At 39.5% G+C, this 22,791-nt stretch overlaps 1 protein-coding gene across 3 annotated transcripts in view; it reads left to right on the plus strand.

The window, feature by feature from the left end:
• The window catches only part of AQR (aquarius intron-binding spliceosomal factor), a 108,121-nt gene that overhangs the window by 73,793 nt on the left and 11,537 nt on the right, over positions 1 to 22,791 (plus strand). For all 3 annotated transcript variants that reach the window (XM_007069393.4, XM_027831515.3, XM_037900523.2), the window contains 9 exons: positions 497 to 632; positions 1,310 to 1,519; positions 2,468 to 2,605; positions 3,988 to 4,059; positions 8,568 to 8,755; positions 16,750 to 16,921; positions 19,272 to 19,442; positions 21,419 to 21,504; positions 22,223 to 22,397. In XM_007069393.4, coding sequence (XP_007069455.2) covers positions 497 to 632; positions 1,310 to 1,519; positions 2,468 to 2,605; positions 3,988 to 4,059; positions 8,568 to 8,755; positions 16,750 to 16,921; positions 19,272 to 19,442; positions 21,419 to 21,504; positions 22,223 to 22,397 — 1,348 coding nt within the window. The remainder of the gene's footprint in view (positions 1 to 496; positions 633 to 1,309; positions 1,520 to 2,467; positions 2,606 to 3,987; positions 4,060 to 8,567; positions 8,756 to 16,749; positions 16,922 to 19,271; positions 19,443 to 21,418; positions 21,505 to 22,222; positions 22,398 to 22,791) is intronic.

The following is a 22,791-nucleotide window of genomic DNA, read 5'->3' on the forward strand; positions in this document are numbered from 1 at the left end:
GATGGGCACAGAGGTGCTTCTAAGAATGCTAAGCCTGCATTATGGAAGGATAACCACAGAGAGCTTTGGCGTTCACATAAGGAAGCATGTGCAAGTGAGACTCGGGAATTACTGGTGAAATTTCTAGTTCTGCCACAGACTTCCCATATGACTGTGGGCAGGTCACTGAATCTCTCTGCCTCAGTTTTCCACATGTAAAATTTGCATAATTCTTCCCTTCCTCACAGGAATATGTGAGATAACTTCATTAATGTTTGAGGCACTCTGATTCTGTGGTGACAGGGGGCATAGAAATATTATATAGATATATATATAGTAACAGTTGGCAGGTAGCAGGTTTTTGTTCTGGTTTTACTGGTAACTAATAAAGGCCAGTGCTTGTTCTGTGTAGTTATTTTTGTGACATCCAAGTATGGGCATTCAGCAACATTCATTTCAGCTGAGAAAGAAACTCAGAATACATAATTCTTTGTATCATGTTGCATCCATTCTGTAGGTATGGAAGAGTTAATTATGTCCTGGGTCGAAGACTGGAGCTTCTACGTGAGGTTGGACGATTACAAGAGAGCCTGGGGGTCCCAGGAGATGTTTCTTATACTTGTGAAACAGCTGGCCACTTCTTCTTATACCAAGTAAGAGATTAAATATTTTTCCAAAGAGCAGATTTGGACCTCCCTATGTTATAAAGCACAACGTGGATATTGGAGTGAATTTCTCAGAATTGAGTCTAAAGAAATGGTTTTGTTTGGTGGCTCAAAATGTAGACAGCAACTGAAGCTATAATTATAATGTTACTTGTTTGTGTTGCTATTGTTTTTAACTCTGTGCCTGATGACTCACAAATTGAAAGGCCAGCATTCTTGCTTTTTTGTACAACTATTGGCAACATTTCTGGTCTGGATTTTCCTCTTCAGATATGACAGTCTTAGCAAGTTTCTTCATGCTGTTGATGATAGATCTCAAGGCAGTAACTTGCTTTTGCTTTTGTTAGATAACTCAATGCAGGAAAACAAAGAGTACATACAATAACTGGAAATTCAGTTTACATTTGATTTTTATGGGAGAGTACAACATCAAAATAGTAATTTATCTGTTTCAGAGATAGTTTAGTCTTACTAAAGAAATGTAATTTCTCTTTGGATATATTTGTAAATTATTTTTATGAAATTATGTTGAAAACCAAATATAAACCTGTGATTTTTATGCAAATATGTACTAAATAAAAATAGGTAGTCTAAGGTTTTAAAAAAAAAAAAACCCTGTTGAATGGAAAAAATATATACACTTATGACACCTTTGTTTGCTGCAGGTAATGTCTCGTTGGGAGGAGTATATTAGCAAAGTGAAAGTTAAAGGTGGCAAGCTTCCTGAAGTTGCAGATGTCTCTAGTTTCTTCCCTTTTCATCAGTATTTTGCAAATGCCCCTCAACCAATTTTTAAAGGCAAATCTTATGAAGAGGACATGGAAATTGCTGAAGGGTGTTTCAGACATATTAAGAAAATATTCACTCAACTTGAGGTAACATTTGTAAAATTTCAATTTATTGGAAATTTTGGACTTATTTATTTGAGGAGGCATTTTTTTAAACCAGATAGTATAAAAGGAAATCTAGACCAATGGTTCTCAACCAGGGGTATGCATACTTCTGGGGGTACGCAGAGGTCTTCCAGGGGGTACATCAACTCATCTAAATATTTGACTAGTTTTATAACAGGCTTCATAAAAGGCACTAACAAAGTCAGTACAAACTAAAATTTCATACAATGACTTTTTTATACTGCTGTATATACTATACATTGAAATGTAAGTACAGTATTTATATTCAAATTGATTTATTTAATAATTACATGGTTAAAATGAGAAAGTAAGCAATTTTTTTAATAATAGTTTGCTGTGACACTTGTATTTTTATGTCTGATTTTGTAAGCAGGTAGTTTTTAAATGAGGTGACACTTGGGGATACGCAAGCCAAATCAGACTTCTGAAAGGGGCACAATAGTCTAGTTAGAGAGTCACTGATCTAGGCAGTGTATTTAGTGGCTTTAAAACTATATGAGCCTAATTCTCTAATCTCTAAATTTGATCCTGTGAAGCAATAAAAAACAGTGCTCAAAAAAAGAGGGAACAGTTGAAAGCAAGTTGTTTCTAAAAATGAATGTGTCCTCAGATTATCAGGCAATTTTGTTTGTGTGTAAGTTTAAATTTGCGGGCACAAATAGGTGTTCCAGTTTTTGTGGGTATATTTTTATAGGTCTTTTCGAAATTTTGTTTATATTTCACAGCTATGTTCTCTTAGAGCTAAGAAATTAATCAGACATGAAATTGTTGTAGACTAGTACTTTTTACTTATATTTTTTTGGTTAAGAATGGAAGGAGTAAAGTCAGATAGCTTTTGAGTGCATAGTTCTGTTGTAAACAATATCATTTTGTATTCTCATTCTTGAGTGCTTTTTTCTCTTCCTGTAGGAATTCAGGGCATTTGAACTCCTCCGCAGTGGCCTAGATAGATCCAAATACCTCTTGGTGAAAGAAGCAAAGATCATTGCAATGACTTGTACTCATGCGGCCTTGAAACGACATGACCTGGTTGAATTAGGCTTCAAGGTAGTGATTCCAATAATGGCAATGTGGTAATCTAAAATATTTTCCTACATTAAACATCCTATATTGTAAACATAGACCACTACATTATGTTTACTCACTGCAATTTTTAATCTGTTAAATTACCTAGTTTTCCTTTTTTAATTAAAAATAATCAACATAAGTACAAGCTGAGATCCGTTAAGGTATTTTGAATATTGAAAATCATAAAGATGTTAATTTGAATATTGCTTGCATATATCAGAGTGTTCTTGTTGTGTATATGGTCATGACTTGTTTTCTTACTATTTATGCATTCCATAAATGTATATCATTCTGTTTGAAGAAATTGTAAATTTCTGCAGAAGTAGACTAATGTGATAAATTGTAGTGACATGATTGCATGCCAAGATAAAAGCAGGTGGAGAGCTGAAATAAATAAGACCCTGTTAACATGTTGCTTAACTAAATAATGAACAATTTGAAGAAGAGGCTCATGCAGCAACACTTGCTTATTCTATTGTAGAGTGTAAATATCAGTGCTGCATTTTCACTTCGGTTTGGTCAGCACACAGTTTTTATACTGTTATAGCTATTTCACTTAGATAGAAAATAAATTATAGACCAAAATTAGTTTACTAAAAAAAAACGTTAGCTTGATTTTCGAGTCTGGTCCTTCTTCCAAGGCAGGCAGATCTGTTTGGAGATGTGACTGGGCAGCTTTGTCCTCCCCACCTCCAAACTAGATATGGCTATTAGATGGGTAATGGAATGGAGCAGGATAAACAGAAGAAATGCTTGTCTCCCTGGTAAATCTGTCTTCAGCAGCAAGTCCATTGTCCCCGTCCGCCCTCCCCACCCTTCCCCCAGCCATCCTTCCTGCCAGTGGACCTTCAGAAGTATGAATGGAAGAAGGAGCTTAGGGCTTATTCCTGGAACAAGAAAGAAAAGGAGAAGATAAGATAGGGACCCAATGCAAAGTAAATCAAAAACTTAATAGAACAGGATTGGTATTCAGCTTATTCTGTCAGTGATACAAGCCACACTTACCTCTGAAAAGATAGACATAACATTCATTTTATGCTAGAGCCTTGTTGACTGAGTACTGAGCAGCATTATAGGCTGATCCTGATAATGATAATTTCAGTCACAGAAGAATCCATGTGGACTTATTTATTTAGGTTCTAATGGAGATGTGCCTTCATGCTCATGGATGCTTCTGAGACAGAAAAGAAATGTTGCTGCTCCTTTGGTACAAGTCTATGAAAAGTTAATTTCAACTGTCTGTATATGTGGTTCTGAAATAACTTCTCCCCATCAAAAATGTACTCCTGTTTCTGTTTTTGTTTTATGTTTTTATTGACCAGAATATTTAATCTCCCTCCCTTCCCTCCCCTCTCTCTCAGTATGATAACATCTTAATGGAAGAGTCTGCTCAGATTCTGGAGATAGAAACCTTTATACCTCTCCTCTTGCAGGTGAGAATTTCATTGTAAAATAAATTACTTCTCTCTCAAATCTTGAACAGTATGTCTTTGCTAATGACTGAAAGTGTGATATGCATTCTTGAGAATAGTATTTGCTTATTACACTTAAATGAGTTTGTCATCATGGTATATCTGTTTCATCCTCAAAAGAGGGCCCGGTACTGAAAGTTCCAGAGTACTTGCAGTTTCCATTGAAGTAGTAGGAGTTGGCGCTTTCAAGATCAGGCCATCAATTCATAAACTCTCTTCATTATGAGTAGGGCTCCGTGTCTGTCATGGACGTCGCGGAAGTCACGGATTCCATGACTTTCTGCAACCTCTGTGACTTCTGCAGCCGCTGGTGTGGCTGACCCCAGGGCTGCCCAAGCAGCTGGCCCTGGGGACAGCTATACTGACTGCTGCTGGAGTGGCTCTGCAGCCAGCTGCTCAGGCAGCCCCACATCAGCCACACTGGCTGCTGCTTGAGCGGCCCCGGGCTGCTGGCCCCGGGGACCGCCCAAGTAGCAGCTGATGCAGCTAGCCCTTCAGACTACCCGAGCAGCAGTCCCAGTAGCGGCTGAAGCAGCCACGGTCGGCGGCCCCCAGCAGTGGCCCTCAGGGCAGCTGGTGCAACTGCTTCTCTGGCGGCCCCCAGCAGCTGGTGTTGCTGGCCCCAGCTTCCCCTCAGAGCAGCACCCCTTCCACCCCCAAGATTTAGTCAGGGGTATTTATAGTATGTCATGGACAGGTCATAGGCCATGAATTTTTATTTATTGCCTGTGACCTGTCCGTGACTTTTATTAAAAAATATCTGTGACTAAATCGTAGCCTTTATTATGAGTTATTGATTCTTCTGTATTTTTTCTTTTTATTTTATACAGTTTATCTGACTTTTGATTGATATGTATGTAGTCTGATCATACTACCTTGAATTGGCTTAAATGATAGCTGGTTTAGGCCCTTTGGTTTGAAATGCCAAAGTAATAAATCAAAATAATTGTGTTATTGATATTGGACTTGTTACTTTTGTTACTTCCCTTGATTAACAAGATTTTTGGAAGTATTTTATAGAAGACTTTTTGCTATAAAGTACAGGAATTTATTATGAATTTAATGTTTTCCTGCGTCGTATTAGAAACATTGAGTGTATTTTATCAGGTCTTTGTTTTTGTAAAACAGGCAGTTTTTAAAGTTGTGTATACCTACATACATATTTTACAATAAATATAGATAACAGAAAGACAAGACTAATGGTACAGAGACTTTATAACAGAAGAATTTGTGGCTATATGGTCCCATCTGCATTGAAATAATATATGAATAGTTTTGACATGGATCAGCTCAATGCATCACTAATTTGTAATGCGAAGCAGAGAGAACTCCTTAATTCCCGTAAGTCGTATGTTGCAGAAGCAAAATTAGCTGCTTGGTGTGTAGTAGTGGGAAAGCCTCCAGGTAACTAACTCTGTCCTTAGCAATTAGGTGTTCAAGAACGGTATAGTGGATTTGGGTATAATGGGCCTGATGTCAGATTTTTCTCCTGTATAAATGAAGTTACTCATGATTTACTCCTGATACATGCTGATTAGAATCATACTCAGTGTATGGCTCAGTGACTAAAATTCTCATCTTTGTCTGAGCTATATGCACCTCTCTGTAACAATTGCTTATTTCAAAATTCACTTAAAGTAGACCTAAGATGGCAACTGTGAAATCACAATATTCTGCATATAAAATAAATGTAGCTGTTTCGTGTGACCTCTCCTTAATCCTTTTTTTGTTCTTGTAACCTGTGGAATCATTCTAGCAATTCATTAGCTCTGATGTAATTATGGTTGAGTGTTTGTTTAAGTTGACTATTGTAAGTGCTCTAAAACAGACATGCTTACTCAGATTTTCTTGAAATTTTCTGTACCTCGTGGGATCCCGGGGAGACTTATTGATCCAAATGTTGAGTCATTTGAACAAGGGGTTCCTGAGATACAACCTCCCCACCCTCCCCCAAAATCAGCTGTTTACGAAATCACCTGATTTTTCAAACACTCTCTTTGCACACACCTGGGGCTCAAACTATGATTCTAATCCTCCACAAACTGATCACAGCCACTCAGGAATGATCTCAGGGAGTGCCCAGTTCCCACTGCCCCTTTGGGGAAGCAACATTGCAAAAGTTATTAAGGGCAAAGTTTGTAACTCCCGGTTGGCATGAGTTATTCTGCTATGCCTAAAAGTGAAATGCATATGTGCAGCAAGACTAGGCCTCTGTTAACAGCTAGAGGAGTTGGGACACTCAAGATGACATGCTGTGGTCATTGAATCTGAGCAGCACCTGTTCACTCTGAATTCAAACCCTACCCATGGCAGCTTTCTGAGAATGTGTTTTGTGTGTTCCTAGCTCTCTGCCTGCATTCTGCAGGGTTTCCTTTCGGAAACTTTGCACTGAGACCAAACTTTCTGGTTTAAGAGCAATATTGTAAAGTGCTGTAAAATCCACATACAGCTTTTGATTTTAATTTAGAAGTATTGTCAACGAAATTAGCATTAATTTAAATGGTGGAAAGATGAAATATGCTGAATGCATACTAGAGTCATGTAATCACAACTTCACCCTGTTCCTGAACAATGGAACTGACTGTAAACATAAGAAAGCATTTTGCTGAGTTACTTTGTCCAGGGGTTCCTGATATACAGCCCTCTAACATGCACTGCTCATGAAATTTTCAGATTCATGTAACTGTTTTGGTGCAGAGCTAGGGCATATAGGGGTTCAGAGCAATGAGGGGGGAGTGTGTGTGCGTGGGGAAGAGGGTTGAAGTGTAGAAGATGTAAGGGGGCTGGGAAGGTGCGGGGGGCGGGGATTCTGTCCCTTTGCCAATGTTTGCCCTTTAGGGCTGTGCTCTGGCATAGCTACTGAGGGGCCAGCACACCCCTGAACAATGACTTTAGCAGCGGAAAGAATCATTCAAACACTTTTTGAAAACCCAGTTTTGTGGCTAGAACTTTGATGAACTGGATTTCCAAAACAGTAGTTTGTGTCTGATCCCCTCAATAAGTAAAAGGATCATTTTGAAAGCAACTTAACATTACTAATACATTGTGACCAATATAACAAAGATCCTGATTTCTGCAGAAAAATATCTTGCAGTTGTTTCCCTCTTCCTCTTTCTTCTCCCTGTGTCACGAGGTTCACTGCAGCGTCTCCTGTTGGCCATCCTGGGGATTCGCTCTGCCATTCAGTATGCCGTCTCCAGGTGCTGTCTCTCCCATTGTCATCTCTGCCTGCAGACCCGCCACAGTCCAAATCCCACAGTGTCCTCTTCATGACTCTGCCCACCATTCATATTTACCCCCTTCTGCAGGGAGGAGGGGTAGCTATGTCAGTCTAACTCCTGCCACTTCCCCAGTGGCGAGTGGGGTGGGGACCCAGGTTTGCCCACTACTCTGGGTCCCAGCCCAGGTACCCTGTGGATAGCAGCTTCCTGCTGTGCCTCTTACTCTTCTTACAGCTGTCATATCTCCCTGGGACACTTCCCCATGGCCCTAGCACCTTCATTGCCTTTCCTCAGGGCATGCAACCACCCAGTCCCGGCAGCCAGCTCCTCTTGCTCCCCCAGTCTTTGGCAGCAGTTGTTCTGTTCAAGGTGCAGATGTCTCAGCCTTCTAGAGACACAGTGCTCAGTCCTTGAGGTCCCAGCACCAACTTACCCTGCTCTGCCTTGCAGCTCTCATTGGGCCCTGTTTGGCTGCCCCATGCAGCCTCCCTTTAAGTGGAGGTGTTGTCAAAGGTAAAAACTAGGAGCACAATAAGGCTTGCAGAAACCACAGTTGTATTGCTTCTGCAGTTTCCTTTAACTTGTATCCATAATTTCTGAAGGTACATATGATTCTTCCTTTTGCCCTTTGTAATAGAGCATTAGTACTTCTGTTATATCATCATTGCAGTGGGTCAAATTCATTCTTGCTATAACTCTTATTGTGTTAATGGACAAATTTATCTGATTGTTAATTAAAAAGAGCAATTTAGCATAAAATATTAAACTCTCCTTTTTTAGGTCATGGGAGACATTGGAAGGGTAGAAATAGATGCCTTTAGACCAGTGGTGGGCAACCTCTGGGCCGCATGCTGCCCATCAGGGTAATCCGCTGGGGGGCCGTGGGACAGTTAGTTTACATTGACCGTCCGCAGGCATGGCTGCCCGCAGCTCCCAGCTCCCAATGGACTGGAACAGCGAACCGCGGCCACTGGGAGTTGCAGGCAGCTGTGCCTATGGACGGTCAATGTAAACAAACTGTCTTGCGGCCCGCCAGCAGATTACCCTGACGCTACAGGTTGCCCACTGCTGCTTTAGACTGACATTTTATTTGCAGTTCAGTACAGTTTAAAAACAAATGATATTCAATATTGAAAATTAGTGCTTATAACAAAGCCAATTTGGCCCTTTACTAGAATTATTTTAATAAAGGTAATGCCTGATCATATGATAACCCAGGTTTTTGCAATTTTTAAATTGTTTTAATAGAATCCCCAAGATGGATTCAGCCGACTGAAACGATGGATTATGATTGGTGACCATCATCAGTTGCCACCTGTCATTAAGAACATGGCTTTCCAAAAATACTCCAACATGGAACAGTCTCTCTTTACACGCTTTGTTCGTGTGGGGGTGCCAACTGTTGACTTGGATGCTCAAGGAAGAGCAAGAGCAAGGTAAGATAAGAGAAAAAAGTCAGGAGGTCTTATTCACAGGTACCAGGTTAAAAACATATGGTTTTGAATAACTTACTTAAGTATTAAGGCCAAATTGGATCTGACATTATCCTTTTAACAGCGAGTGGAGGTAGAAGTATCCTTCTAAGGAACTGGAGTACTTGATAGAGATCTTGTAGGTGTTTGTCTCTGTCTGAGGGGTTGGAGCAAATGCCATACTCTATGATACAACCGCATTTGCTCCAACCCCTCAGACAGAGACAAACACCTACAAGATCTCTATCAAGCATTCTTACAAATACAGTACCCACCTGCTGAAGTGAAGAAATAGATTGACAGAGCCAGAAGAGTACCCAGAAGTTACCTACTATAGGACAGGCCCAACAAAGAAAATAACAGAATGCCACTAGCCATCACCTTCAGCCCCCAACTAAATACAATACATTCCATTTCTCCCTTGCATCCATGATTCACACATTTGTCATTTCAGGGCTGGAGTGCAAGCTTATTCTATCAATACAGTCAACCTTAAACTCCAGACTCAGGAACCTGAGAATGACTAGTCCTAGAGAGGACATCACAGCAGTATTCCATACCCTCCAGTGGGTCCTGTTGTGTTCATTTATATGGAAGGAAGGGCCCAAATAGTCAAAGGTGTTAACATGACCTTGAAACTGTCCAACATAAAACAGTTTTAAACAAGGCTCTGGGTTTAGTATACAGAGACCTCAGCCTGCTTATTACCATGGCAAACACACTATTTAAAATCCTTTTGACTGTTTATTTAAAAATACATAAAAGAAGGAAAAACAATTAAAGCGTTTGAAATGTATTAAGTAGTGCTTTCATTTTAACAACCCTTGTTCCCTTTAGCTGTAGAGAGTTTTTTTAAAAGGGGAAAAAACCCTTTTTTGACAGTCTCTTAGATGGAGATAACTGTCTTTTTTGGGGAAAATTGAGAAAAGTAGTTGAGATGAGATGAGCTGTTAAAGTTCAATCCTGATTCATAGAAGACAAACACAAGAGGGGAGAGAAAAGAACAGCAAAGATAGAAAAATGCAGCTTCTGTTTCTGGTATTGACTCTTACTTGCAATCTCACTGTTGTACCAACACTGGCACCGCACATGGTCTTATCATCCACTCCAAGACTTGGCAAACTCGTACCAGCATAGGGCTGTTTCGGGCATTGTTTTTAGCTGCCTCTCTCTGGTCACAGACTTACAGGAGTGATGCAAAATATGCAGTCCTGCCTGACTAAGCCAGACCCTTATTAAACAGAAGGCAAAAGGAGAGGGATAGGAAAGAGAAGAAATAAGATTAGGAAAGAAAACAACACACAAATGGGAGGGTATATGTGTGACACAGTCTCACATCCAGGTGAAGGTTAGGATTTAGCCAAAGCCAAGGGAGGTGATGGTGTCATTTGGCTCCCTCCGGCTTAGTCTGCTCAGACGTCTCAGGATTAGGATGAAGAAGGTCTGAGGTCCTAGGAGATGATGGGTGTGGCAGCTCACTGCTACGGTTGTTGGCAGGCAGCTGTTTCTTCTGCTAACTTTTTCCAAAAGTCGTCGTCTTTTGAGTTTATTAAAGGGAGTGTTGGGGTGAAATAATCCATCCTCTCATTAAATTGTCTATCAATAAACCTAATTTCTGACGCACTAATTTGCTGTCATTGATTTCAAGTTGTCTAATCCTCTTCTTTACCAGTCATAATCTTAATACGGTCCTTGAGTGGTGTCAGTAAAACCCTTTGTTTAAGTTATTTCAGTCTTTCTCTCTCCTTCTTATAAATTTTGGTCATTGTGACAGTTTATGAACTTTCTTGTACTTTTTGCAGTTAAACTTACAATTAGGGTAAATTTGTAGGCCCAATTATCACAATAGTACTCATTTGTTTCTAGCTCCAGTTCAGAGTACTGGTCCTTATCACTAAAGCCTTTAACAGGATGCAACTTAGCTGCCTTTGGATCTTCTCCAGCCACAACTGTCCCAAATTCACTGTGCTCATCAGGGAACTGAGTTAGGTGGTAGTCAGTTCTGGATCTCTGTCTGTGGAACATATTGTCAGAAGAGATCAAACAGTGATCTGGAGTAGCCACCTTTAAAATCTGCAAATCTCACTTTTCACAATTGTCTGTCCACAATAACAGAAGCTAAATTGATAGATTAAAATTCAAGAACAAACCACCAAACTCTAGGTAGATAGGAGTAGCATCTACTTTATTCTGTTTCAGCACCTGGATAATATGATTTCTGCTCAATATATAACTAAAATAGATACATAGTGCAACTCCACTGAAGTCAGTTGAGTTTCACTGGGATTATATCTTGCCCTTTATCCATAAACTTTATTGTAAACACCAACTCATTAACTTTTTGTTATTTTCCAAATTCTTTGTCATTGTTGGATATCAGTACATTTTATTTTAGCGCTATCCCTGAGGGCAGGCATTTTGGGTCAGATCCTAAGCTAGTGTAAATTGGCTCCATTGGAGTTGTGCCATTTTGTACCAGCTGAAGATCTTGCCCTATGTCTTTCTCCAAAGTTAGCACCAGTTCTGATTTCAGGTCGGCTAAAAGGAGCACTTCCACAGTGATTCTGGAGCTTGAGTGCTTGCAGTTTTAAGTTTGCTACCTAATTCAGGTCTTCCACATTGCACAATGGCAAAGAACTATATGCAAAGGGTCTACGTTTTGTTGAAATTTTTGTAAGAAAAAGACCACCAGTCAGTGCATTTTTGACTTCTGCCATGTGAGACATTGATTCTAATGTTGTACTATAAAATCCTGCTATTTTAAAATGGTAAATAAGTTTTTAAATGAGCTAACTTACTGCAGTTAGTCTTCTTTTTTTAAAAGCTTAAAGTAAAATGAACATAATAAATGAAAACTTTTAAAATTAATTTTTCCATTATAAAAATTTATTGAAAAGTTAAAAGCTTTGCACAATATCTGTTTTCTGAGCATATTCACTACAAATATTTTTCAGGGAGATTTGCATTTTTAAATTATAATGTTTGAGTATCTAATGCAACTAAATGATAGTTAAATTTTGCCATCTGTTGCGCTGCATCTCCCCAGAAAATTTGCATGAAAAGGATTGAAGAATTCCTACATTTTGATGCAAACAACTCCTGATCAAGGCTTTCACTTATCCTACCCCATCTCCCTTCACCTCCCCAATTTTTGGTGGAATGGACACTTTATGGGAAGCTACTTATTTTAAATATTCTGTCTCTCTGGATATTGACCATTTCCCCTTTGTTGGAGATGTTTGGGATAGGCCTCCCTTTATGCAAATGTGAGAAACAATTCAGACTTCTCCGTGATGCTCCAGGGTTGAGGTTCCCCTTCTGCCAGATTCTTTGCATATGGTGGACAAACAGCAGCACTTCAGTCTTATTGATTGCTAACCTTTAAAATGATTTGTTGGCAACAGTTGGCAACAGTCCCTTTTCCCCCACCTCTTTCTTTTCCCTTGGAGGTGGGGGGTGGAAACCAATATTTCCCTAACATTTTGCTCCTCAATTGGTACCACCCCCCCAAACTCCTTCAAATCCTTTGTTCCATCTTTCCTTCCCTATCACAATATAGCCTACCAAAGGGTGCAAGCCCATAGTTAGGAGGTGCTCAATCAGTGAAGTGACAGCTTTGGGAGTCAAGGATGTGGAATTTATTTGAAGATCCTCATTGTGCAAAGGGAAAGAGCTCAAAGTTAGGGCAGTTTGTTGGGATCGCTGCATCCCCCTGCCCAAACCAGTCAGGATTCTTCTGGAGATACCTCTGCAAAAATGATTCCATCCTCTCCCATCTTTTGAGACTCAACAAAAAAAAGCCTTGAACCCAAATTCACACACTCTTCACCCTACCAAGAGTTGATGTAACTGTGGCATCCATTGCAAAAGGCAGTAATTTTTGCTGAGGGGGATTTCTTCAGAAAAGATCTTTCAGAGAGTAACATAGAAGCCATCCATAGAAGGGACTCTGAAGCATTACCAGCCCTTAGAGCCACACTGGCAATCTCTAGCACCACAGTGTGCTGGTGTAATAAGCTAAAAAGCCTTGATCCCTTGATGAATTCAAGTTAATACTAAAGAGATGCCTACTGTATTAGTGATGGACTGATCCATGAGACTAAATGAACACCAACTCTGGCTTTTCCTTTGAACAGTAGATAACTATTGAAAGTAAATCCCCGCTGTTCTTCCAAGTTCTTGGGTGGAATCCTGGTTGGGAAGAACGTTGGTAGGATGGGATTGAGGACACAGAAAGACCAGTGTTTGCTTTCCACTCCAGCAAAGTCCAAGAAGGGCAATGAGTCCTCATATGAGGACAGAAGTTATTTTTGTTCTTAACTGCAACAAAGGTACCAGAGAAGGGCTCTACTTACTCCATAGCTTAAGACCTAGCCCAAGACCACCAGAGGGAACCTGGAATCAGGGAACTGGTCTGCCTTTATCAGCAACAGACCTGTAATAGCAGGATATGGTAGTTCTCAGACACCTGGTTCTGTGTGACCATATGATCCCACTAACAGTTGAGAGAGACAAAATGAAGACCAGCCTTCTTGAACTAGGAAAGGTTTGACAGGATCAAGGCACTGATGTCTTGCCTAGGGAGATGTGATGCTGTATGGAATATGGGTGACCATTTATAATATTATTATTTATAGTATTTATAATATTATTGGTACCAATATTACAAAATTGCAGTGAATCTTACAGCATATGCCATGTAAGATAGTGGAAATGTTATGATTTGCTAAATATGATCTGGTTTATATGTATTATCATCTTTATATCGTGAATTACAAATATGTGTGATATATTTGCATCTCAAACCCATGCTGTGTTTCTGGGTGACACCCCCCCAAACAGATTGGCATCAACACTATCTATCCTGTTTGATGGCCTGTCAAGGGCAATCAGCTGTACAATGAACCCACTGAGAGAAGCCCATGGCTCCGCCTATGAGACAGCAGGACATGTAGGGACACGCTTGTGGACAGAGGACGCCAAGAGCGTTTCCATGCCCATGTGCTGTGAACTTTTGTTTGGGACAGAGGATATACAAGCCATATGGCAAAGGATATAAAAAGGTAGCTGCATCTTTTCCATTTTGCCTTCAATCTTGCTTCTTACCTCTGGAATATCTTCTCTACAAACTGAAGTTTTGAACAAAAGACTGATAGACCCATCCAAGCTTTGGATGTGTTCCACAGGGACTTTACAAGCCAGCAAACTCACCAGTGCTGCTAAGACTCACCAGTACAATTTGCTCTCCTTTTTGCAGCCTGCCCTGACCTTGGTATTTTCTGTGTGGGCTACCCTAGGCGCCTTAGGGCGCAGTCTCATCCATCTTTATCTGCTGCTCCTAGGTCTTCTGGTCTTAGTTATTACTCTGCTCAGTCTTCCTTGCAGGCAGAATCTTCTCTTCTGTCTGCCACATCTCAGTCAAGATTAACTAAACCTGATAGCTTGGTTAATTGATCACCAAGTCCAAAACAAGATACTCCTCCAAATAATAGATTCTGCTACCTTTGTGCAGGCTTTACACCCTTTTGTCCTACAAGAGTCTAGACAAAAAACCTTTTACTGGTGTCAAAACAGAAATATATCAACTCTTTGAAGCCACGATTTTCTTACAGCAGTGGTTTTCAACATGTGGGGGTCTAAGATTTTCAAATTCAAAATTTCTTTTAAAGGCCCACAAATGAAGAATGATTGAAAAACACTGTCTTACAGCGTGGCCTAGACCTGGGCCCAAGACATTCCACTATTGCATTACATGTCTCAGCATTAAACAGCATCATTAATGCAGGCCCATTCAAGTCTCCTATACCTGATGGTAACAGTTTCCTTGTGCAGCATGACTACCCAAGCCAACAATTAGGGCAATTTTTTCCTACCTGGGATCTGTACACAATATTTGTATGTTTTCATGATCTAGGCATTCAAACCTCTATGGCTCTCAGCTCTCAGAAGACGCGAGGCTTACTGCATCTTCCACAGGACCAACACTGTTGTTCGTTCTCCAGAGTCATTTGTATCAAGATTACTTCTTCCTGACAGGAAATAATTCTGCCTTATTAATAAAAATAATACCTAGCTCTTATGTAGTGCTTTCCATCAGTAGCTCTCTAAAGTGCTTTACACAGGAGGTCAGTGTTATCCGCATTTTATGGATGGAGAAACTGATCGAGGTGAAGTCATTTGTCCGAGATCATCCAGCAGGCCCTTGGCAAAGCCGGGAATAGATCCTGAGTCTCATTCCTGTGCCCTTTCCACTAGACATTCATTTTACTCAAAGCCTCAATATCCAAAAGAAAAATCATTTAATATGTAAAAATGTAAATTAGTGGAGCCTATCCATATAGGAAAACATCTTTGTTTTCTTTTATTTTCATACCTGGGTCTGAAGCATCTAAACCAGTGGTCTCCAAAGTGGAGTGCGTGCACCCTAGGGGATACGTCAGACCATCCGTGGGGGTGCACGGCAGGAGGAGCGCCGCCGAAGGAGTGCCACTGGCACGGCGGCAGCAGCACTGGTTCTTCGGCGGCAGCTTTTTTCTTTTTTTTTTTTTTTTGCTTCCCCAGAGCTGGCCCTGGGGGTGTGCGATTCAAAAAGTTTGAAGACCCCTGATCTAATCCAATCCTGGCTAGGTGGATCAAGTTCTATATCAGCAGTGTATTCAGCTACAGATAAACTGATTCCAGAGGGGGTAAGAGCCCACTCAGTACATTCACGTTAACATCCTGGCCAGAAAGGGCATCAGCCGCCACAAAGGAAATCTGTAAAGCTGTCACCTGGTCATCTCTCAACACTCTTATAAAAGCCCCACAGGCTTGACCTGCATTCCTTTGCAGAAACATCCTTTGGCAGGAAGGTGCTCTCAGCAGTGTACTGAAAATAGACTAATTTTAGAGGAGGAGGTGGAAGAACATTCTTCTTTTTCCTTCTTTCCTACCAATTTTTCTTGTTGTAGTTTCATCCCAACTGTTTCAGACTGCGGGAGCCATCAGAATCCAGAATGGAACATATGTTACCTCATTTCTGAGACTGGCTTCTCCTCCTCAGTCTGCCCCATCTGAGGTAGTTTCCAATTCCCTATACCATGGTCTTTTCAAGGCCCCCAAGTATCATCATTAAATTATATTTAATCTACTAATAATTTAGTATTTTCATATGTCTCTGTATAAAGGTAGATTGGGCACGTTCAATCCCCATGGATGAACCTAACTGCCTTTAGTATTTGCAGTAAGAGAGAGATAGTCTTTTGCACTTGGAAGAGGTTGGTTCAGAAGGAAGGATGATCCAAAGGTTAGGGCATTAGCCTGGCATTCAAAAGACCAGAGTTTAATTTTCTGCTCCCCCACAGTCTTCCTGTGCGACCTCTGGGAGGTTACTTAAAGCAAAATTTTCAAAGGTGTTTTTTCAGTCCTGTTTTCATAAGTTACTTGCACTTAACAGCATAAGACTTGTTGACTTTAATTGGGACTTAGGCTCCGAAATGTCTGTCGCTTCTGAAAATGGGACTTAAAAACACTTTTGAAAATTTTGCCATTAGTGTGTCTCTGCCTCCATTCTCCATTTGTAAAATGGGAATGTCAGGTCCTCACATCACTCTCTATCAGGAGGATCTTGGCAAGATATGTCCATGATCTCCTGCCCCCTCAGTTGAAGGAAGGGAGAATTGTAGTTCAGACTACAGCCATGTGCGATATCACCATTCACATCCTCCAAATACCTTGCCATATTCCTCCCGTTAAACAGAGAGAAGTGAGACCCCAAGTTTCCTACTGTGGAAAAGGAAGCAAAAAACTTTAAAATAAAAATACCAGGCAACCTTTGAAAAGCAAGGCATAGTAATGAGAAAAACAGAAACATGATTGTATCTATCTGGTTTGCATGTGACTTTTCAGAAATATTTTTCATCTGTGCCAGGAAGGAGTTCAAGCTCCTCTTACTGTTTTTGTTTTTGTTTTTCTGAAAGCTTGTGTAACCTCTACAACTGGCGTTATAAGAATCTGGGTAATCTGCCTCATGTGCAACTTCTGCCAGAGTTCAGAACCGCAAACGCTGGATTTCTGTATGATTTCCAGCTTATAAATGTAGAAGATTTCCATGGTGTGGGAGAGTCTGAACCCAATCCTTATTTCTACCAGGTAAGAATAGAGATTCAGTGCCCTATTAGAAATACAGCATTGTGTCTTATTAAATCTGGAAAGAAATGAAGATGGAATATTGATTTCTTTAACTGAAGTTAAGTAAGCTTTCGGAGCATTAACATGTTTTTTATATTTTTGCATACACAGTGGAAATCAGTTTTTAATGATCAGTCCTTGTGATTATCTAGTTATGGAGGTCATAAAATTATAATTCTGTGGTTTTTGCCTCTTACACTGAACTATGATTTTCCTTGATTCTCCCTCCCGACCCCCCAAAAGTAGAAGTAATTTCACCTTTTTTGTTGTTGACTGCATATTTTGTTGCAGATAAATAGTTTTTTGTACCAGTGCCAATTACAGCCAATTATAATCCTGTTTATCATTAAAATATGCTTCATCATTAAAATATGTGACAGAGCTTCTCTGTCCTTGGAAGAAGGAGGATTTGCTTTGAGATACACGTCCAGACTGGAAGAGTCACAGTTTTTATTGATCTGTATATAGTGTTCCAAAAAATGTTTTCCCAAACAAGACTTCACAAAAGGATCAAACTGTACTATGTGTATATTGTGTGCATGGATATGTGTATTTCAGCACAATGTTGTGTAACAGTTCAGGCTGCTCAAGTATAACCACCACCAAAGCAAACATTAAAACACTAGGAAATTCACAATTCAATTATGTCAAATGCTATACTGCAGCCAACAACCAGCTTAGATAAAGCGCAGTCTTCATCTGGCCCCATTAATCACATGTGCATCCTCTATTGCACTGAAAATCAAATGCCCCACACCATCAACTCTTTGTTCCTTTCTTACCTAAAGCTTTGTATTAAAAACTGTGGTACAGATGTACAAAAATAGGCTCTTATGTTATGGTTCCTATTGTGTAAGTCTTGGATATAATTTACACAGGTAAGGATTTTCAAGAATATGTGTCTGTGAAGATTTTATTTTTGAATCTTTTAATTTTTCTAAGGTGTATAAAGATGTTTGTAGACTATGGCTGAAGTCTTCTTTTACTTTTTTAAAAATTAAACCAATATTCAGGTATAGTGAATATATCACTGCTATAACACCAGCTTCCCTTCATTTTCTTTATTCATAAGAACTTAATTGTTCTGTAGTTTGTGGAAGATATAATAAAAAATGTAGACGCTTTCTCATCATAGTAGTTTTTATCCTTTCCATGTAATTTCTGATATTTTTTTTTAATGTGAGGTTTTTGTACACACTGTGTGCGTATTTATAGCACATGGAATGTGTAATTGGTGATTCAAGGTTTGTTAATAGCCAGTGGTGAATATGGCTTTCAGAATGCTATTTGTGTTCATGAATGTAAGAGTATGTCTTTTTGTATAGACTTAACGGTGACCAGAATTTGTAGACCATGAGTAAAGTGTTCTAGTATTTGTAGCAATAAATTCAACCAAGTAAATCAGAAATGAAACAGGGAAAAGAGGGACGAGTTGCAGCCTGTATTTATATAAATATAACAATTTGAAATTGTAATATAATGTTCTTTGGATGAATGGTTGAGGGTGGGATTTTCAAACATCCTCAGCATTAGATTAGTTCTGCTGCCAATGAAGTCAGTGGGAGTTTTACCAATGGCTTCAGTAGGATCAGAGTTAAATCACTGCTAAGCACTTTTGAAAAATCTCAGCCGTAAAACTTATTCAAAACTATGATACTTACTTAATTAGAGGTATCTGTATACTATGATTCCATGCTTTTGAGGCAGTATAAATAGGAGGTGTAACTTCACATTGTCTCCCGTGAGGAAGAAATGAAAAATTAGTTTGTATATTGTAGTACTCAAAGGTCCCGATCAGGACCCCACTGTACAAAGCAAGACACAGTCCCTGATTCAAGGACTTCTGATAACTTCAGTTTTAATCCTACATTGAAATGAACTAAGAGTATTTGAGCATTTCGAAGAAGTTATTGGTAGGTGGGACTAATTAAGCATATTTACACATAGCTTAGTAGCATTAAGCTTTTCATGTAAATATTTCCTTGATTCGTCTCATACACCCATAGTCACAGAAGAATTTTTATTCGATTTATGTATTTTTAATTGCTCAGCGCATCAGCAGTTGTAACCACAGAAACATCAGTTAACAATAATATGGTAACTTAGGGATTTTCAGCAATGCCTTTAGAAAACTAAATTAGATGGATGAAACCTAAGGCTATCTGTGGTTCATTCCTCTTTTTTTCTACAATTAGCTTCTTTTCCAGTGTGTCTTCTGAATGCACCAGGATGCCTCAGTAGTGTCAACTCACTTCCAAAGTCAGAGGCACAAATGAGCCAACTAACATTTTATTTTCCTTTTAAAATGCAGAATCTTGGTGAAGCAGAGTATGTTGTAGCACTCTTCATGTACATGTGCCTGCTTGGTTACCCTGCCGACAAAATAAGTATTCTGACAACCTATAATGGACAAAAGCACCTGATCCGGGATATCATTAATCAGCGTTGTGGGACTAACCCAATTATAGGCCGACCAAACAAGGTAATTTTCAAAATAACTGATCATTCTCTGACTTTTTAGAATTATAAATTACAAAACAATATAATTATATAGTTTCACCAGTATCTACATGATGAGTTCTTTGATGACTACAAATGTTATATTCACTGGGATACTGTGGATAGACCACTGTTCCCAAGATGTTACTCAACAGTACATTAATTTTTTTGCTTACTTTTGTTTATTTGGACTCTTGCGTAGGCTGTATAACTAAATGAAATATGGTGCTCCCAGGTTGCAAGCTATACAGGAAGGATAAATTAGATGGCTAGCAGTGTTACACAACAGAAAGACCAGAATTACTAACAAAAGATCTTTCCAGAGTGTAGGTGCCCACTTGGTGAAATATCTGGTTAAACATCCTAATTAACAGAAATACTAACATAATTGTAGGAGTCCGTTTACTCCTAGGGGCATTTTGCACCAAAAAAATAAAAATTCTGCTCACAATATTTTAAAATTCTGCAAATTTTATTTGTCAAAATAACACTACTAATCACACACACTTCAATTATTTTGGTAATTTATTTCAAAATACCTGTCAGCGAGTATGTCTGTAACAATACAGACACACTCACAAGTTCTCCCAGGAGTAGAAAGTTAAAGAAACCCCTATGACAACCCAGTCCCTGTTTTCTGCCCTCTTCCCCATGCCTCCAGAGCCCAGCTCGGGGACCAGACACCCACAACCCCCCGGAGCCCAGCCACGATGCCCCCACACCCAATACACCCAACCCCCCTTCCTCCTAGAGTGCAGCCACAGGGCCCCCTCTTGCCCAGATACCACACGTACACCCCGGAGCCCAGGCACCCATCCCCTTCCCCACCAGAGCCCAGCTGTGGCCGCCCCAGCCCAGACACCCATCTCTTCCCTTCTTCTCCCCCCCCTCCACAGCGGCCTCTAGTGGCAGCCAGCAGCACTGCAGCCCATTTCTATGGGGAAAAGGAAATTCTGCATGCACAACACTAATTTCTGCAAAAGGGGCACTGAATTTCCCTTGGAATAGCTGTTGCAGGATTTTAGGCTATGATGAGCTTTTTGATGTATTAAGAGAGTGATGCCATAGCAAAATCTGCTGGTAATATTACCCCAATGTTAGTTGGTTGAACGGAGCATGTAGATATAGGGCTGAGAAGTAATTTGATACCTCAAACAAAAGCTTGTTTTGCTGCCAACAAGGGAGTGGTGACTTTTGACTTAGTCTTAACAAGTAAGATAGAGAGGTGAGTGTCGGAGATCCATTGTTTAACAGTTGTTGCTGCTCAATTAGAATTGATATGTTAGCTGGTCAGCTGAGTGACAGTGAACTTTAAATGGCAGATGTCAAAACTATATGAGGAAAATGGTTAACAGCAGGCTAAATGTAAAAGAACATAGATTCAGCCCCAAATACTTAAGTTTGTTTTCGCTTGCCAGTAACCACCAAGGATAGCTGGAAGCTTATGAGGCTGATTTTATGGGTCTCCCCTTAGAAGTAGTATTCCAACATTTAAGAAGACATCAGTGAATGTTAAAGGTGTTCAACTCCTCTTAATTTCTTTGGAAATTGCAGGTAGTCGCCTCGTCTCTGAATCAGAGCTAAATACAAATATTATTGATACTTTCCTTGATTTTTGTTTTGCATACTTTCATAGTCTTCAAGCCACTGCAATCTTTCTAGTTAAAAAAAAAAAAAAAGGAGGGGGGTGGTGTCTGGCATAGTTCCAGCCCATAAAGGTTGATGTTTTTCAGGCAGTGGTAAGAAATGAACCATAACAGAGAGAGATAAGGCATGCTCTTCCCCTCTCCCCAAGTCATGTCAACTTTCAGCATCAATTTAGCATGAAACTTTTTGCTGCAGGAGGCCAGTTTGCTTCTACAATTCCAAAGGTATTAAGAACAATTTAGAAATCCAAATATTTTTTGGAAGATACAGTAGATGAGTTAATCTTAATTTATCTTTCTTTTTACCTTTTAGGTGACAACTGTAGACAGATTTCAAGGTCAACAAAATGATTATATTATCCTTTCATTAGTGCGAACCAAAGCTGTTGGTCATCTTAGGTATGTAAGAAAATAACTTCACAAATACATGAAAATGCATAATTCACTTTGCCTAATTTTACCAGAGCAGAATTTCTGGTAAGGACTGTCCATATTACATGTACAAATTATGTAGTAACAAAGTTTAATGTGACTTATTGAAAGAAGCTCAAAACCAATTCCATATATAGCTATCTGGTACCCACTTCACAGCCACTTTGCCCTTCACTATTGGGTTTTATCTAAATACTGTAATTTGTACATATTATTGCAGGTACAGTGAACTTAATATTACCTTATTAAAATAGTAGGGAATGCAATGCTAGTTCAAGTAAAGGCTTGAAATAATCTTGAGAAAATGGTCTTGTCTGGGCTTGATTTGTATCTGAGAGGTGTTTGGCCTTTGTGACGTTCCCTTCTGATGTGCACGTTTTAGATTATCTGCACTTCAGCTGTGGAGGAAAAAAGAGCCTTTGGAGGAAAAAGATGGACACAGTTTTGTAGAAACATCTTGTTACTGTACATGAGCTCGAATGTAAACCTTTACTGTAAATACTAGAATAAACTTGAAAAAACTGAGAAAGATATTCCCTTATATCTACAGATTTCCTAATGCTGTATATGCCCTTTAATTATGTGTGGCTGTGAGATTAATGTTCTATGAAGACATTTCAGTGGCAATCAAAGCACTGTAGGTAGTAAAGAGACCATGATCTATTTGATGTTTTGTTTCCTGAAGGGATGTCAGACGTCTAGTGGTTGCTATGTCAAGAGCCCGGCTTGGGCTTTATATCTTTGCAAGAGTATCCCTGTTCCAGAACTGCTTTGAGCTAACTCCAGCTTTCAGCCAACTCGCAGCTCGACCCCTTCAACTGCATATAATTCCCTCAGAGTATTTTCCAACGATCAGACAGGTAAGCACATCTGTTCTAAATTGTACTACATAGAATAGTGTGTTACAGTCCACTTTCTTCACTGGGTGCATAGTAAAAGAGACAGGATTGCAAAGCTTACTCATTACAGACAAATGTCATTTGGATAATTATGGCCCAGGAATTTGCCATGTTGCACCAACTGTCATTAATTGAATTGTTTGTATTTTAGTTATAGGCATAATTTGGTTCAGTTGTGCATGTTTTCTTATTGAGCTTTTTTGTGCAACACTGTGAATCTACGATATATTTTATTTTACATTAAACACTTCAGTACAATGAGTACAGTATGTTGTATATTTTGTTCCAGCTAAAACCACTACAAGGAGTCATATAAATTTTCTGAAATAAAACACACGGCTTCTTAATAAGAGAA

Source organism: Chelonia mydas, chromosome 6 (assembly GCF_015237465.2).
Source record: "Chelonia mydas isolate rCheMyd1 chromosome 6, rCheMyd1.pri.v2, whole genome shotgun sequence".
Classification (NCBI taxonomy): domain Eukaryota; kingdom Metazoa; phylum Chordata; order Testudines; family Cheloniidae; genus Chelonia; species Chelonia mydas.